We start from the raw sequence: 15,831 nt of genomic DNA, 5'->3' as shown, positions 1-15,831 counted from the left end.
AAGTTTTAGAGAAACATTTATTATAGGGTTGCAGAATTTATGCCAATATAAAGTCCCTTAATAAAACTCTCAAGTTTATCAACTGCAGGACACTAACTCTTCATTCTTTTTAGACTGCAGCTTTCCAAAAAAAGGGAACAATGCTCTGACTGCAGCCATAATGCTACTTGCTCATAAAAAGTTGATCTAAAAAGTTTTATATAAGCCCAAGTAGTTTAAGTTTACAACTACAGTCACGTTCACAAGTGAGCTATACCAGAACAGACCCTGGAAATAGGAAGTTACAGGATAAACCAAGTCATAACCAAAAATACTGACAAGCTTTAAGAGCAACTCTATCAGAATCTAACAACTAAATGCCACAAAACCAAACTAAGGGAGAAGAACTCAACATAAGCTCAGGGAAGGTTCCAAATATACATACGAATTCAATACAGTAATTGCACAAAAAGAAATAGGGTAGTGTTAAAGGTTTCTGATCACTGAGCTTGGGTTTTACATGCTGCACACATGGTCGTTAAAATAAACCTTTAATGAGCCAGATCAGGAAGGTTTTTGAGCCAGGATACGGAGTGCAGAGCTATTCTACAGAACTACACAATATGTGCAAACCACAGATTATTAATATTAATCATTCTGTGAAAGTTAAGGTGAACATAACTGGTTCCAGCCAAGGAACTGGTTAACATTTTTATATATATATATTTTTCTGCCATTCCCAGATTACACTAAATCAAACACATTCAACAGATAAACTGATATTAGCCTTCTAAAAAAACCTTACTCAAATTTAAGTTTTACATGAGACAACTAAAAAGTTATACCAAGGATCAACAAAAGCTGAAATGGTGACTTTGTCTTCTGAAATACAAGCAATACACAGAAAATGCATAAGGCTTTTGATTATCACTGCACGGTTTAATTGCAGAAGTCGACGTCTAATGCTGACTTCTCCGAGAAGGTGTGACCTGGTCACCTCCCATCTGTCACCTTTCACTGCTGACAGATCTTTGTCTCGACCACGAAGGAGTTTTCAAAGTGTCTGATTGAGTGACAGTTCTCCGCTGCCCGTTTCTGCACACCTGGGGACGAGAGAGGACAAGAGGCTGAGTGAAGGGATCACAGCCCAGAGCAAGCACTGCCAGCACTCTGGCATTGCAGGACACAATCATTCAGTGCACGGAGTTTCTCCAGGCAGGAATTGCCACCAGAGCCTGCTATGGGGCTGTTTTCCATCCCAAATCCCTCACCCAGTGTGCATTTACACAGGGTGTGCTTTACAGAGCGCTTCACCTTGGGAGGATTTACCTCACTCTGGTTCCTCCTAACAGTATTAAAGTGATTTTCTCTATTTTGGGACATGCCAGCACTGGGTCTGACCCAGGCAGTTTACCTGTATCAGCTGTGGCTCAGTAAGAGACAGGAACACAGCAATGCTACCATCAAAGAGCTGCTCTCCTCAATCACTTCCATTTGCAATAATTCAGAAGGATTTAGTTTGTTTAATAAGTAGATAATTGTTCAGATGAAGCAAGAGAAGTACCAGCTCTTAACCCAACCCCAGCAGGACACTGCTTTGGGTTATAAACATCTAAAATCCAGGCTGTCCTTCAATTCCAAGGCATCAGGATGGAGGTGAAGTTTCCAGAGCCCACTTAACAGCCTGACCTGGGTTACTCCCATGCCTCCAAGTTACAACTCCAGGGAACTGACAAAGCACTGAGGTCAGTTTGATCTAAGAGATGAACACACAAACTCCACAAAAGCTGAGAGCCAGGCAGCACTAGCTAAATAAGAATAATAAAAAGACTTTTTTTCAGAGAAGTTCCAGGAGTTCATCCATTGCAGTCTCATTTCTGTGACACAGCTCGTACACTGTGTGCTAGAAATGAGATGAGGCAGGCAAGGCAAGACTTGCCCCTGAACAATTTTCTCCTCAGTTGGATCAGATTTCCCACCCTCTCCCCTCCACAGGAGAACAAGGAGAGTTACAGCACAGCAGCTGTACCAGGAAACGTTTTTCATTTACCAGAATCCTTTTGTACAAGTTCTCTGCAGGAATCTTTTACTCTGCAGCAAAGATGTCAACAACATGTTAGAGCAGGATGATTTCAGGGAACATCATAAACACTCTTCACAGGGCTGTCTATAGACTCAGCAGCTGTCAATTTAGCCTCGTTCCCAAAATCATTCTGACAACAGCACAGTCACACGGCTCTGCCCCCCATGAGGGCAGGGTGTTTAGTGTTCCTTCATGTGCCCTGCACAGAACCCCTCTGCTGCTCCCACAGAGGGAGCCTTGCTTCCATCCACAACAGGATGTTGTGTGCAGCAAGCAGCACATGTGGCTCCTGATGCTGCAACTGGGCTGAGGAAACTCTTGCCTAAGAGCTTGGCAGACAAACCAGAGCACAGAGTCCTGACAAACCAAACATTTGCATTCTGAAAGGCTCTAACTGGCAAAGGGTTAGCTCACTGTGTTTGGTGGGAGCAGCAAGTATGAAATGCTTTGAGCTACGTTGAAACAAAATTCACAATGTCAGATTTCTGCCCCCCAGGCCTTGTCCCAGTAGCTAGAGCAGACACCTCAGCTCAGTCCCTGGCAGGGGGTGGCAGGAGCACACAGGCAATAAAGAACCAGAGCTCAGCAGTTCCTCTGGAGTGTTCTTCCTCTTTCAGAGAGGAAGTCTGGGATGTCCGGAGCTCACTGTTCAATTACATTTTTTTCAGAGCAAGTAAAGCAGAAAAAAATATTTTTATTTGGTGCTCCTGTAACCCAGTTTCGGATAGGACAAGGACAGAATAAGCTGTGCCTACAGAGACTCACATTACCTGATGAATTATATGAATTTTAGGGTCAAACTAACTTGTAATTTCGACCAAAAATTAGAACAAAAACAGACTTAAATTTGGTTTGGGCATGTAACTTGTAATTGTGTAACTGAAACTTTCTCATCATGTTCAAATGACAGTTCACATTCAGACAAGAAGGGACGGGAAATACCCAGCAGGGCCAGGAGTAGCCTCAGCTTCTGCTGAACACTCAGATTCCCCAGATTAAAAACTCCCCAGGTTTAAGCACTCATCCCTTCCCTAGTTAAACAATTCATCTGCTTTTTCCTGGGGGGAGCTTACCCGTGATTTGGTCTCTGCGCTGAAGCCTGAAGGTCTCTTTTCCCACACAGAGCTGGTAGATGAAGATGCCCAGGTCAGAGACGTTATCGATCTCCTCTGTAACCACCATCTCCTCACGCACCAGGTACGTCTGGGGCAGGTAAGAGCCAGTCTGCAAGAGACAGAGCCTGAAGGGACAGACTGCTGCTAACAGGGCACAAACCACTACATTTCACTGCTTTGGAAGGGATTCCAGCAGCAGAGTTTTAATACCAAGATACACTGAGCTCAACCAGTCTCATACCAGGGAAGTTAAAAACTGACAGAGGCCATTTCCAACAGCTGCAGTTACATTCAAACAAAGCACAATCAACCTCAACTCTGCAAGTCTCATGTGAGGCAAATGTAAATAGAACCTGGTCAGGTTTATCTGTACACAAAGTTTGCAGCTAAAAGAGAAACAAAATATTGTGAAAGACTCCAGGTTTGAGGTAATGTAATTCTGATATAAAAAATGCAAGGCAGCCTACAAAAGGCTTCACCAGATGCTCCCAGCACTACTGAAACAGCTTCCTACCCCCCAGTAGGGACATACACTTAAAATTTGTCTTCATGGAGATATAAAAAAGAATGCAACAAGCAAAACTAGACCAGTGGCCTCTAGAATCAGGTGTAAGAGAGCCAATGATTTTTCTTTAAAAAGCGATGCATGATTTGATGCATGATAGCCAAGTATTGCACTTAACTGGGAAGCAACAGCCAGCTCTATCAACTTGACCCATAAATCATCTTGGAAAAACACCAGTTTTAGTCACTGAAGAGTCAAATGCTTGTGGTGATCTCATAACTGCAGTGCCAATAACTGGGGAACAAGTTCACATTGTTCTTTTCAGCAAAACCCTCACGGGGCGAGCGAGCTTGCCGGGAGTAACTCTCAGGTTTAGGCTTTCAATCATATTTGGAGCTTTATCAAATTCCTTTCTAACAGCTAAATTTAACCTTATCTGCTGGTTGCTTTCAGCTCTCATAAAGCCAGGTATTAATAAGAGCATTAGGCATGAATCTACTCAACATAATATACACTGACAGCTGGCCTTAACTTCAGTGCAGTGACTGAGCCGGGGGATTATGGACTTTGGTGGAGGGAGGACTGTTCTAGCAAGGGCCTGGAGTTCAGGAGCAGCAGCCAGCACTCTCTGCAAAGGCAGTTCTGTCAGCAGAACCCAGCAGCACAGCTCCCACATACCGCCAGCTTGGCGAAGAGATCCATCAGATTCCTTGGAGGCATGACTATGGAAGTGTTCAGCGGGATCACGTAGCAGTTCCCCAGCTGCAGGTCGAGATACGCTGTCAAAAGCTGTTTTAAAAACAAGTTTTTAATTAGTCAGGGGCCTTTGATTAGGAGAGCACAATTCCACCAGGAGCAAGGCAACCTAAAAAAGCTGGAGATCATTCACAGCTACTACAAAAGTGATGCATTCAGGAACTGCCCAGTGTAAGAACTGAACTGTTACCACTTTGCCAAATAGGAATAGTTTAACAAACTTTCCTAGAGAAGAGAAAGCTGAATATAAAAGCAGCTTCTGCCATAATTGTAAAGGAGTACAGTTTGTACTAACACAGAGGAAGTATTTGGGAGTATGATCTCATAACTGAAAAGGTCTAATTAAGCACAGTGCAAACAAAAGGTATCCAGCTGCTGATAAACAATGATTCCCTTTAAATAGTTCTTCAGGAAAAGTGTTAGTCCCTACAAAAATCTCATCAACACTGCCACTGAGCACAAGAACTGCAGCAACTAGAATTATCTGTTTATTCTACCTGCATTGCCAAGGCTGGATTTACAACCAACCTCCAAGAGCTTTTACAGCTGACTGAGGATAATGTTAACACTCTCAACACAACTTTGATAAAAAAGTCAAATGAAAGCCACCCTCTCCTCTCTGCCTTGCAGAAACTCCATGCAACTACCACAGCACTGTCAGGTTCTAGGTTTCAGCTGCCTGAAGTGATTTTTCAATGCCCTTCTCCAAGGCTGACACCTGTCTGCAATTCTACATTTTGCTGTGACGCTGTGCTGAGTCCTCAATCCCTTAACACACATTTATGATGTTCTCCATTTACATGGCAAGTGGCACTTTCAGATATCCCACGGCCAACAACAGAGCTGCACAGCGCTGAAATGCATTTTTCTGGGAAACACCTCAGAGCTCCCACCCCCAGTGACTGCACCAGCAGTGCAGAGCCAATCCCTGTGCTGCAGAGTTCACGGGGTCAGCTCTGCCACGCTCAGCCCCAAGGAGCAGCCCGGAGCTCAGCTCCCCAGCACTGACCCTGTCGAAGTCGTGCACGATGGCGGCGGGGTCGCTGTCGGAGAACTTGGGCACGGGCACGTCGATGATGGCGATGTTGTCGTCCTCGCGGATGTCGGCCTCCTCGGCGATGGGCAGGAAGTACGGCTCCACCGCGCGCTCCCGGCCCTCGTTCTCAAAGTAGCACATCTCCCCACGGTACACCTTGTGCTGGGACACCAGAAGGGCAGGTAAGGCACAAAGCAGCTTTAACACGGCACTGCTGTCTGCTGAGACTCTGTCACACCCAAAGGACACACACTCAGCACATCCTCAATCTTTCTTTCCCCCTCATCTTTCCAGTCTAGTGATAATCCATTTATACTTTTTTTTTTTAACCAATGCTGTTAAATTAAAAAGAACTCTCAGATTACCTTTGGCATGAAGTACTTGTAGATGCAGGCTCCACCCACAACAACCCCTGCCAAGATGAAGGCCAGGCCCAGCAGAGTCAAGAGACATCTTCCAGATGAGTTTTCACCCCTGTGTGTGGCAACTTCTGGGTCCTTTAAATAAAGAAGGGGAGAACTGAGAAAGGGCAGCTGCTCTGAATTTAAAGAAAGTTGTTATCAACTGTTTCACTTTGATCCACTGACTCCTATTTCTTCTAGGTGTGGGAATTACAAGTCAGCATCATAAAATAAAACACTCAGATGAAATGTTACTGCATCAGATTAAGATCAGTTTTCAAACAGCACCAAGAGTATTTTCTGATTCAGAGGATGTTTTCTAGAAAAACCTTTGTCCAGAAACTGAGATGCAGAAAACTTAAATAACTGTAACACAGGATCCTGTGCTGCAGCCACACTGTAATACAAAAAGCAGGATTTGTACATCAAGGTCATTAAAGGCACACAGTGTCTTCAGGCCTCTTCCCCTCCTCCTCCTCTCACTATCATGTGCATTAACATCACTTTTCCTCCCAAAGCTGGATTAACAGAAGAAGCCAAGATGCAACTTTGTCTCTTGGCTGGGGAACAGACAGCTGACACGAGTCACCAGGTTTTGGAACTTTTAATAAGCACAAGCAAAGTCCATTATAAAAGAAAACGACTCATCAGCTTAAACACAGCTCCCAATTATGCCAAATAAAAATAAGTCCCTGTGGCATATCCTACCTTGCGGCCTCGAAATAACTTTTCTCCTACCCAAATCTCAGGAAGTTTTGTTTCCAACAGCCTGAAACTTCTCCCTTTAGCTCAGCAGCTTGTTTTCCTCCACCCAATGTTCTCTCAAACAAAGATGACTGCACCCAAAGGAAACTACTCTCCAGTGGTGGCGAGTTGTGCAATCCTCACTGCAAAGGCAGAGGTGGTGTCTGATGGAAAATTTAACCTTCCAGAGTTCCTGCAGCACCTTCCCAGAATTTCAGCTGCAAGCCAAGTGAAGAGAACAGCAAAAGTGCTGTCAAATAGCAAACAATCAGAAGAGGCATTCCCTCCTGGAATCACACACTGGGCTTGAGTCTTTAAAAGGAAAAAACAAAATAAAGAAACAACCACCAAACCCAAAATGTTTAGATAACCCCTATATTTGGTCAAGAATGTCCCTTTAATGATTCCTGACTCCAGGATTTAATAGCTTGCTTTCAAGATCTGCTCTTTGTCCCGGCCAGGAAGGAAGAAAATCGGATTTCACAGTAAAAGATCTTTTCCTTTGAGGTGTTCCCAGAATCAGTGGCTGGGCTGGGCACAGCAGGTTCCATGGCCTTTCTTTATTTGGGTCCTGCAGACCACAACACATTCAGTGACCTGTGTTCCCAACGAGCGCCAGCATTATCACCAGGGCTGCAATATTTCCATGCTCAGCAAGATGCAGCAGCATAAAAGTCAAAGCCATCAGTTATGCAAGTGCTGAAACAAACCCCAAGCTGTTTTGTGAAAGTCAATACTCCCACATTCCACTCGCGCATCCTCCAAACACAAAAATGTTGGTTCAGCAGGACACAAGCTGCTACAATTGGCATGTGAAGCATTTGTTAAAAAAGAAACCGACTACAAAACCAAAGCCAAGCCCTGGTTTCAAGTCAGAATGATGCCACATTTCTGTGGCACTGTGTGAAAATCTCTTTTCAGGGTTAAGCAGCTGTAAGATGGAGATTAATGCTGTTCTCTCCACGTTCTCCCACCCTCACCTCCACCTTGGAGCACCTTACTCATCCAGCCTGTCCCTACTTGAACACACCAGTCTGCACCAGTTCTGGCACTGCAGCCATCCCAGCGCAGGGCTGATGTCGACATCTAATTAGCTACACTTGCACTACACCTATTTCAAACAAAGCAAAGGTACTTGAGCATATTAAGCAGCAGTGTGGGCAGCTGAACCTGAGAGGGAAGAGTTGACAGAGCTGCTGAGAGAACACAATAGCAAGATTTTCCTCGAGCAGGTTACAAAACCTCTGCACAAAAGTAACTGGTAAAAGTCGTCAAAAAACCTACAAAGAAAAGGCAGCTCTGAGCTGTAACACGCAAAGCAAATGAGGGATAAGAGACAAGAAGAAAAATCACTTGTTTTAACACTGCTGACAGCCCCAAAGAACCTGCAGGGAGAATATTCTGCAAGCTCAAGGGTTTTCTGCAGATACTCCAGGGGACTTTTATTGTGCTGTTTCAGCCAACATTAACCTTTAAGCTTGTTTGCTCTGCACAAATATTCCAGCTAAAGAAGACATTAACAACCACTCCAACAAGTTTGTCTTGGAGTAAAATTATGAACTTGATGTTTATATGCAACTCCAAGCCCTGAAGTCAGAGTGAAGAGTTGTTAAAATCCCATGTACGTGTGTGCAAACACACAGAATATTCCAAATTGAGAGGAGCAGCCTCATGAGAACAGAAAAAAGGGGTGTGTTTATTAGAACTATTCCAGTCAGAACTTTCACAGTACAGGGCTAGTAAATGTATGTATGAGCAATTGCCTCAGGAAGAGCTGAGGAGTTTGTCCTCAAGAAACTGGCCAGGCTAATGACATCTTCAAATTTTAAATACTTTATCTACCTTGTTTTCCCACTTTCTCTCCTTTTGATCCTGTAATTGAGTGCTACTGTATTAAATGTGCATGCATGAAACTGACAGCTCAGAAGAGTGCACTGAGCAAGAAAATCACTCTGCATCCCTTCTCCTTCCACAGGAAGGCTATTTCAGGTGAGGCTGTGTAGGCTGGTAGGGAAGCTGCTTTCCTGATTACAGCTTAGAAGGGAAGAAAAAAAAAAGGAAAAAATAGAACTACAGTCCAACTCCACAAGTTCTGTTGTTTCTAAAATTTTCTTACTCTCCTATTGCAAATAAACTCAAGCCATCTTGCCCGTCTAGAGCCACTGATGTATTTACCTACAGGCTGAGCCTCTCCATCTCCCTAAAAACACAGGACACCTCCAAAACAAATTTCCCACAAAAAGTTCCACTCAAGCCAGCGACGCGCAGCTCGCTGGGAAGGAAAAGCCAACCACAGGGTGCTGGCCTGGGTTTCTATTTAAAACCCTTTATGGCAGGTTTCTTAATTTAAGTGCGACACCGACGCCTCACCGCAGCTGCCGGGAGCGGAGGACGAGCCTCAGCCCGCTTTGTTTGCCTGCGAGGCGCCGGCCGAGCTCTGCCTGCGCCGGGGGGGCTCTGCCTGCCTTCCCCGGCCGGCCCAGGGCCGAGCTGCGAGCTTTAAAGCGCCGTCAGGAAACGCGGCGCTGGCACGGGCCCAGCTCCACATAAACACCCGGTGCCGGCCCGCGGGTGTCACGGGACACCGCACCGCGACCGGGCGGCGGAGCGGGACGGCACCGCGGCACCCCGCGGGCTCTCGAGGCTGAGGGGAGCCGGTGCCTCAGCGCCGGGCAGAGCGCGGCGGGGCGGCCGCCGCACGAGCCAGAGCCCCGCGGCCGCCGCCGCCTCCCCCGGCCGCGAGAAAATGGCGGCGGCTCCGTCTCCTCGCGCCCCCCCCAACACCGCCCCGCTCCTCCCGCCGCCGCGGCCGGCCGGGACACCCCCGCGCCCGCACCTTGTCGGCCACAAGCGCCTCGGCCGCCTCCTTTTTGGGCTCATCCTTGAGGGCGAAGGGCGAGTTGAAGGCGATCTTCACCATGGCGCCAGCGCTGCTGCCGCGTCCCGGAGCGGCAGCGGGGACAGCGCGGAGGGCGGGGCGGGGTCTGCGGTGGCCACGCCCCCAGCCCCGCCCGCCGGGAGCGCCCCCTGTCGGCCGCGCCCTCACCCGGCTCCATTCCCGTGGAGCTCCCCTCAGGCGCCGGGAGCGGGTCTGGACATGGAGAGTCGGGATTAGGGAGGCTGGGAAACGCTTCCGAGACCATCGAGTCCAGCCTGTGATCGATCCCCACCTTGTCTCCAGCCCAGAGCACTGAGTGCCACCTCCAGTCCTTCCTTGGACCCCCCCCAGGGATGAGGAATCCACCACCTCCCTGGGCAGCCCCTGCCAAGGCATGACCGTCCTTTCCATGGAGAAATTCCTGCTGCTCCCCACCCTGAGCCTCCCCTGGCCCAGCCTGAGGCCGTTCCCTCTCCTGTCCCTGTTCCTGGGAGCACAGCCCGACCCCCCGGCTGTCCCCTCCTGGCAGGAGCTGTGCAGAGCCACAAGGGCCCCCTGAGCGTCTTTTTCTCCAGGCTGAGCCCCCTCAGCTCCCTCAGCCTCTCCTGGGGCTCCCTGGGCACCTGGCCCTTTGCTCTGCCCCGCCATGGAAAGAATTTCTTCCTCATGTTGAGGTGGGACTTCTTGTGGTTTAGTTAATGGCTGTTGCTCCTTGTCCTGTCACTGGCACCCCTGAGCAGAGCCTGGCAGCATCCTCGGGCATCCCTCCGTATGGATTGATGAGATCCCTCAGTCTTCCCTTCTCCAGACTAACCAAGCCCAGCTCCCATGGTCTCTCCTCATCGGAGAGATGCTCCAGACCCCTCGTCATCTTTGTGGCCTCTGCTGCACCCTCTCCAGCAGCTCCTTGTCTTTTTTGTCCTCAAGAAACCCAGACCTGGGCACAGCCCTCCAGAAGTGCCTCAGAAGGGAGAATTAAATACTTCATGCATTAGACTGTCTGAAACAATCCGCTCCTTCATATGGATGGAAATCTGTGTCCGTCTCTCTAGAATTTCACTTTACAGCTCTACAAAGAAATCTGGTTTGAATCTGGTGCCCACACCATGGACCTCTCCCTCACAGACAGCTGTAATTAAACAGAGCTGAACACTTATGCAAATATTGCAATAAGTAATTCTTCTAAGTGTAAACAACATGCAGTGTGTATTCCAGCATTCAAAGCATGTTCCTGTTATTCCACAGATGGAATACACTGTGTTTCCTTTCAAGATCATAGGTTTGATATTGCTGCCTTTCATGTCCATAAGAGTTTTGACTTTGACTTCAATCAGGGAAGAACAAACTGTTTTATTTAGCCTGACTTGGTCTAGTAACAGAAAACACTTTAACCTCATTTTCAAGAAACCAGTGAAAAATCAATTTTCATATTTCCTAGCTTTAGCATGTTTGGAATAAGTCAAGCTCTACTCTCAGAGTCCCTGGAACACAGATTTAGGACAGATTAGGAAGTTTCCTGTATGGCCAATGCAATACCTGTGCTCTCCAAACTGGCGGTTGATAAATGCTGTGAATAATTTTTGGTATCTTAATCTAATATAATTACTTCATGCTTAAACAGATTGACTTTATCTTCCAATTACCCAACACCTTTATTTGAAAAAGAAGGCAGAAATAAAACTAGAATAGAACAGAAATAGACCTGCTTTTTATCAAGGCCGGTATCTGTACATCCCAGCTGCCTCACTGTCCATGTTCTGTTGCAAGGGGTGGACACACCTGGAAATATTGTGCTCAGAGAAAAAAAAAAAGAATAAATTTAAAGAATAGAAGGTTTGGGGGTTTTTTGGTTTTTTGTGGTTTTTTGTTTTTTGGTTTTTTTTTTTTTTTACATTTGTTTGCACTCCAATTTGCAAAACTGGAACTTTCATATGATTTGTTGTGGATTTTTTTTTAATGTGCATTTGTGTAGTGTATGTGACAATAATTTATCTTAACATGGTCAAAACTTATTTAAAGTGTGCAGTATCTGGGAGAAAGTCATTCCAGCATCATAAATAGTTTAACACAGCTGATACTCTCAGTTCAGTCAGCACCAACTCCTTCCACACACATCTCCTCCTACAATAATCTGTGTGTTTTGTAGAACACGAGGTTGGGAAGACATAAGAAAACTCAGATTTTTTTTTTCCCCTTCCAGAAATCATCAGGCTGTTTGAATAAATACTAGAGAACTCCATGGGTGACTCCCCCACTTCACCCCTAAAATGCTTTTTTCACCTTAGTCCTGGCCTAGTTTTCATTCAGGCTTTTGCCATATATTGATTGCAGTTAGGTCTGGAAATCCCAAGCCATCTAAAGAAGTCATATCACTTCTTCTTTTGTATTTTGCAACATTTCTGCTTTTCTTTACTATTAAAATACCCCGGGGTTAATTTCCTGACATTTATTCTGAGGTTGTCTTTATAACCTTGGCAGGGAAGAGATTATCCCCTGATGCTTCATTATCTTTTCAATCCTTCTGGTGTCTGTGAAGTTAAAGCAACACTCCTTTAAAAAAATAACAAATACATGGAGCAAGTTGTTTTAGAGACTGGAGAAATTTGGCCAAGGAAAAGGAGAACTGGAATACTGGGTGGCTGTGGTGCTGTTACCTTTACTCCCAGAGAACTTTATTTCTTAGAAGTGCCACTAAACCCCAACGCCTCCCCTTTAGCAGCAGTGATGACATAAGGAGCCCAGACAGTCTAAGAATATTAAAGACCAGGCTTTGGAAGGTGAAGTTGTACCTTGTATTGCACCAGGCAGTGACTCAGCAGATAATCCCACTGGAAGCTCTTTTTTGAGCAATCCTGAATTAATTTTTAACGTGGAGGAGGTTTTTTAGCTCTTCTAATACACTTTTTAAAAACTCCAGCCATAAGATGTGTTCACATTTATTCTATCTCCTCTTTTTTTATGCCAGGAGAACACTTCCTTACTTTCTGGGAACAATGGGATCTTCTATTTATCCTAGTTTTTGAAGTATTCTCACACTTTGAAGTAGAAGGTGCTGTGTATGTGCATAATTCTGACTCGTGTATCTTGTCCTGGCTCAAACAGGGGTGGGAGGAGGAGGCTGTGGGCTGGCAGGACATGTGAGCACAGGTTCTGCATTTCAGTGGTCACTCACACCATTCACTTAAACCTGAATAATGCTTTGTTAGACCTAAATCCATGCACAGAGTTCAGCACTGAAGTGTAAATTCACTCAGCTGAGCCTCACACCTTCACTGGTACTGCAGTGACTCTCAGAGCCCCAGCCTGGACTCAAGGTGTAAAGAAACAGCAATTAATACAAGTAATAATTAACAGTTTTAAATATACACTATATCCAGCAGTTGGGTTCTTTATGAGCAGTGTAATTACTGACAGAAATGCCATTAAAGCAAACAAGTATGTCATGCAGGGCTGTTAAAAATTAAAGCGAAACTACAAACTCTCTCCTTTCCAAAAGACCTTCTCCCAGTTTGGCATTTTATATTTATCCAGATGTCTGAAGTTCCTTTCCAGTCCTTTCCCAACTCTCTTGCAAAGCATTCTTCCCTCAACACCTCCTCCTGTTTTTCCTCACTCTCCAGCTCTGATATTCCATCTCCATTCCTTCCCTAATCAGTGACCTGGGACCTCTTTCACCTGTTCCTAAGGCTGTTGATAGTGAATCCATCCAAAACTGCAAAACTGAGAGCTGCCAGTTTAAACTTTTGTGGAGGGAAGTTTTTCCCACTAAATTTGGGCCCTTGAGTGAGGATCTGTGTGTCTGGAGAGGAAATGTTGTTTGCTCCACTGCCTTCCCCTTCTGCCTGGCAGGCTTCTCTCCACTGCAGCAGTGTTAGATTAGGATCTGTGGCAAGGAAAACACACATTACTCACTTCTACTGATGCCTTGTTACAAAACACTACAACAGGAATGTTGGCTCCGTGGAAAGTTGCCTATTTCCATGCAGGGAGAAGCCGGGAGTCCCTTTTCTCTGCAGAGTCCAGCTGTGGGAGGAATGAGAAGAGGGAGCCTGAAGGACACAGGGATCCTGTTGATGTGGTCAGGTCAGTGTTGAAGAGACCTCACTGCCCACACAGCCATTGCCTCACAGAGCAGAATTCCACAAGAAATTCCAGTCCTCTGGAACATCTGCCAAGTGAGCAGCACGCCCAGGGTGATCAGCAGCCCCAAAGGATGGAAGGGCCAAATGTGCCTGTGGTGTAACTGCAGTGAGGCAAGCAGAGATCTGTCAGGACCCGGAGTCCTGGCAGGTCTGTAACAGCATTGCCACACTCTGCTGCTGGAGGAAACCCAACAATGGCTCGGAGCTCAGAGTGTCTTCTGCTGAACCGGCCAAATAGACATTTTTGGACAGAGATTCGTGTTTGCCTTGGCACTGAGGGGTGGCATCCGGGATTCCCCCTCTTTCCTTTCAGGCACGCTTTCCCTCAAACCCACTCCAAGAGTTCTCCCACTGGCCAGGTGGGCTGGCAGAGGCTCAGCTCTTCCAGGGGCTGCTGTAGGGGAGGAGCCCCAGGCTGAGTTTGTTTTTGTTGGAATGGGGGCTCTTACTTTTTGGACACCCTAAATGGAAAAGTGCTGAAGAAAAGCCACCCCTTCATCCTCGGCATTCTCCCTGTGTGCTGATCCCTGCTCGAGCAGGAGCTTCAGTGGCTCTGCTGTCCTGCTGGAATGCTGCACCTCAGGAGAGCCCACACCTACACATGCAGGTGTTGCTGCAAGGGGCAGCCTCTTCTCAAACAGCCCAGGTTTGATCCTGCTGAGCCCAAGTCATGTTTGAGCTCAGTTTACCATGAGTGTGGACATGGGAATGTCTCGTTTGGCTGTGCTGTCCAAAACTCGATGCTGTCCCTGCCCGGGCTGGGTGAGGACATTCCCAGATGCACAGGGCTGTGCTGGCAGAGGCCTCCAGTGCCCTGGCAGAGCTCTGCAGTGGGTGGTGAAGCTCGTTTGACTTGTTCCCTGTGGGTTTGCTCTGTGCCTGTCAATAGGGCTGTGCACACAGGGACAGCACTTACCTGCCTTAATGGAAGCAGTACCCACAGAGCTGGTGCTCCTGGACTCAGGAGGGATTGCTGGGAGCTCACATCATCAATTTAACTTCCATTAAGTCTTCCAGTGAGTCACAGAATCATTAAGGTTGGGAAGACCTCCAAGACCATCAAGTCCCACCTTTGAGCAAACACCATCATGTCAAATAAACAATAGCACTGAGTGCCACATGCAGTCATTTCTTTGAAGACCTCCAGGATGGGGAACTCCACCACCTCTCTGGGCAGCTTCACCACCCTTTCCATGAAGAAATTCCTCCTGATGTCCAAGCTGGCACAATTTGAGGCCATTTCCTCTTGTTCTATTCATGTTCCCTGGGAGAAGAGCACAACTCTCACCTGGCTGTCCCCTCCTGTCAGGGAGTTGTGCAGAGCCAGAAGGTTCCCCCTGAGCCTCCCTTTCTCCAGACTGAGCCCCCTCAGCTCCCTCAGCCACTCCTGGAGCTCCAGCTCCTGCCCCAGCTCTGTCACCCAAAGATGCAGCTCTGGAAACAACCAAGGAAACGCGAGCCCTGCCTTGCTCTGTTTACATCTCTGTATTTCCATGCATACCACCTGCACAGGAACAGCTCCATCTGTTCATATGACATTAGTGAAGGATTTATGGCCACACCACATTCCAGCTGGAGGATTTTCTTATGTGCAAGATGCTGTAATTAGGCATCTCTAAGAGACTGTTGAAGGTTTTGGAGCAAGGGTGAAAAGTCACTGGTGAATATTTCAAGGGCTTTAGCAGAGCTCTATGCATCATCCAGAGCTGGATCCAAACTGGAATTGGGAATATCCAGGGATTAAAAAAGGCATAACTCAATTACAGAGACACCTTTTCTACAAATTTCATTAACACTAACAGAAATCAGCCCTGAACTGTGAATAAGAACATGTTACCAATTTTTGTAGCCAGTTTTTACCAGCAGAAATGATGCAAACTTTAAAAATAAAAGTTACTGATGGAAAATGAACCTGCCTTCACCCTCATCTACTCCTGTGGGTGCTTTTTTTTAGAATACAGGTGTCCCTTTTCATCTGTGCAAAGCCTGTCAAAAATAGCAATCCCACAGAACACCTGTGCTAACAGAGCCCGAGTACAAATCTTGTCAGTTAAAGAGATTTGTGGGGCATTTTGTGAAGTTGTGCAGGTTTTCTGTTGAGCAGCAGAAGTGGCAGTGGTCTCCTGTGCTGATGTTTATCTGCGAGCCGAGGTCTGCCAGCTCCGAGAGGCAAAGCCTCAGCAGAGCGTGGT

The 15,831-nt window shown here is 46.6% G+C and overlaps 1 protein-coding gene across 1 annotated transcript; it reads right to left on the bottom strand.

The window, feature by feature from the left end:
• ITM2A (integral membrane protein 2A) lies at positions 1-9,613 on the bottom strand. The gene is made up of 6 exons (XM_039722558.1): positions 9,456-9,613; positions 5,840-5,971; positions 5,448-5,636; positions 4,361-4,471; positions 3,136-3,286; positions 1-1,082 (listed from the first exon to the last, which is right to left on the bottom strand). The coding sequence occupies exons 1-6, from the start codon at positions 9,537-9,539 to the stop codon at positions 994-996; spliced, it is 756 nt and encodes a 251-aa protein (XP_039578492.1). The 5' UTR covers positions 9,540-9,613; the 3' UTR covers positions 1-993.
• Positions 9,614-15,831: the final 6,218 nt, after the last annotated feature.

This window comes from Passer montanus, unplaced genomic scaffold (genome assembly GCF_014805655.1).
Source record: "Passer montanus isolate IOZ18808 unplaced genomic scaffold, ASM1480565v1 scaffold49, whole genome shotgun sequence".
Classification (NCBI taxonomy): domain Eukaryota; kingdom Metazoa; phylum Chordata; class Aves; order Passeriformes; family Passeridae; genus Passer; species Passer montanus.
This window is presented reverse-complemented; position numbering and strand designations above follow the sequence as displayed.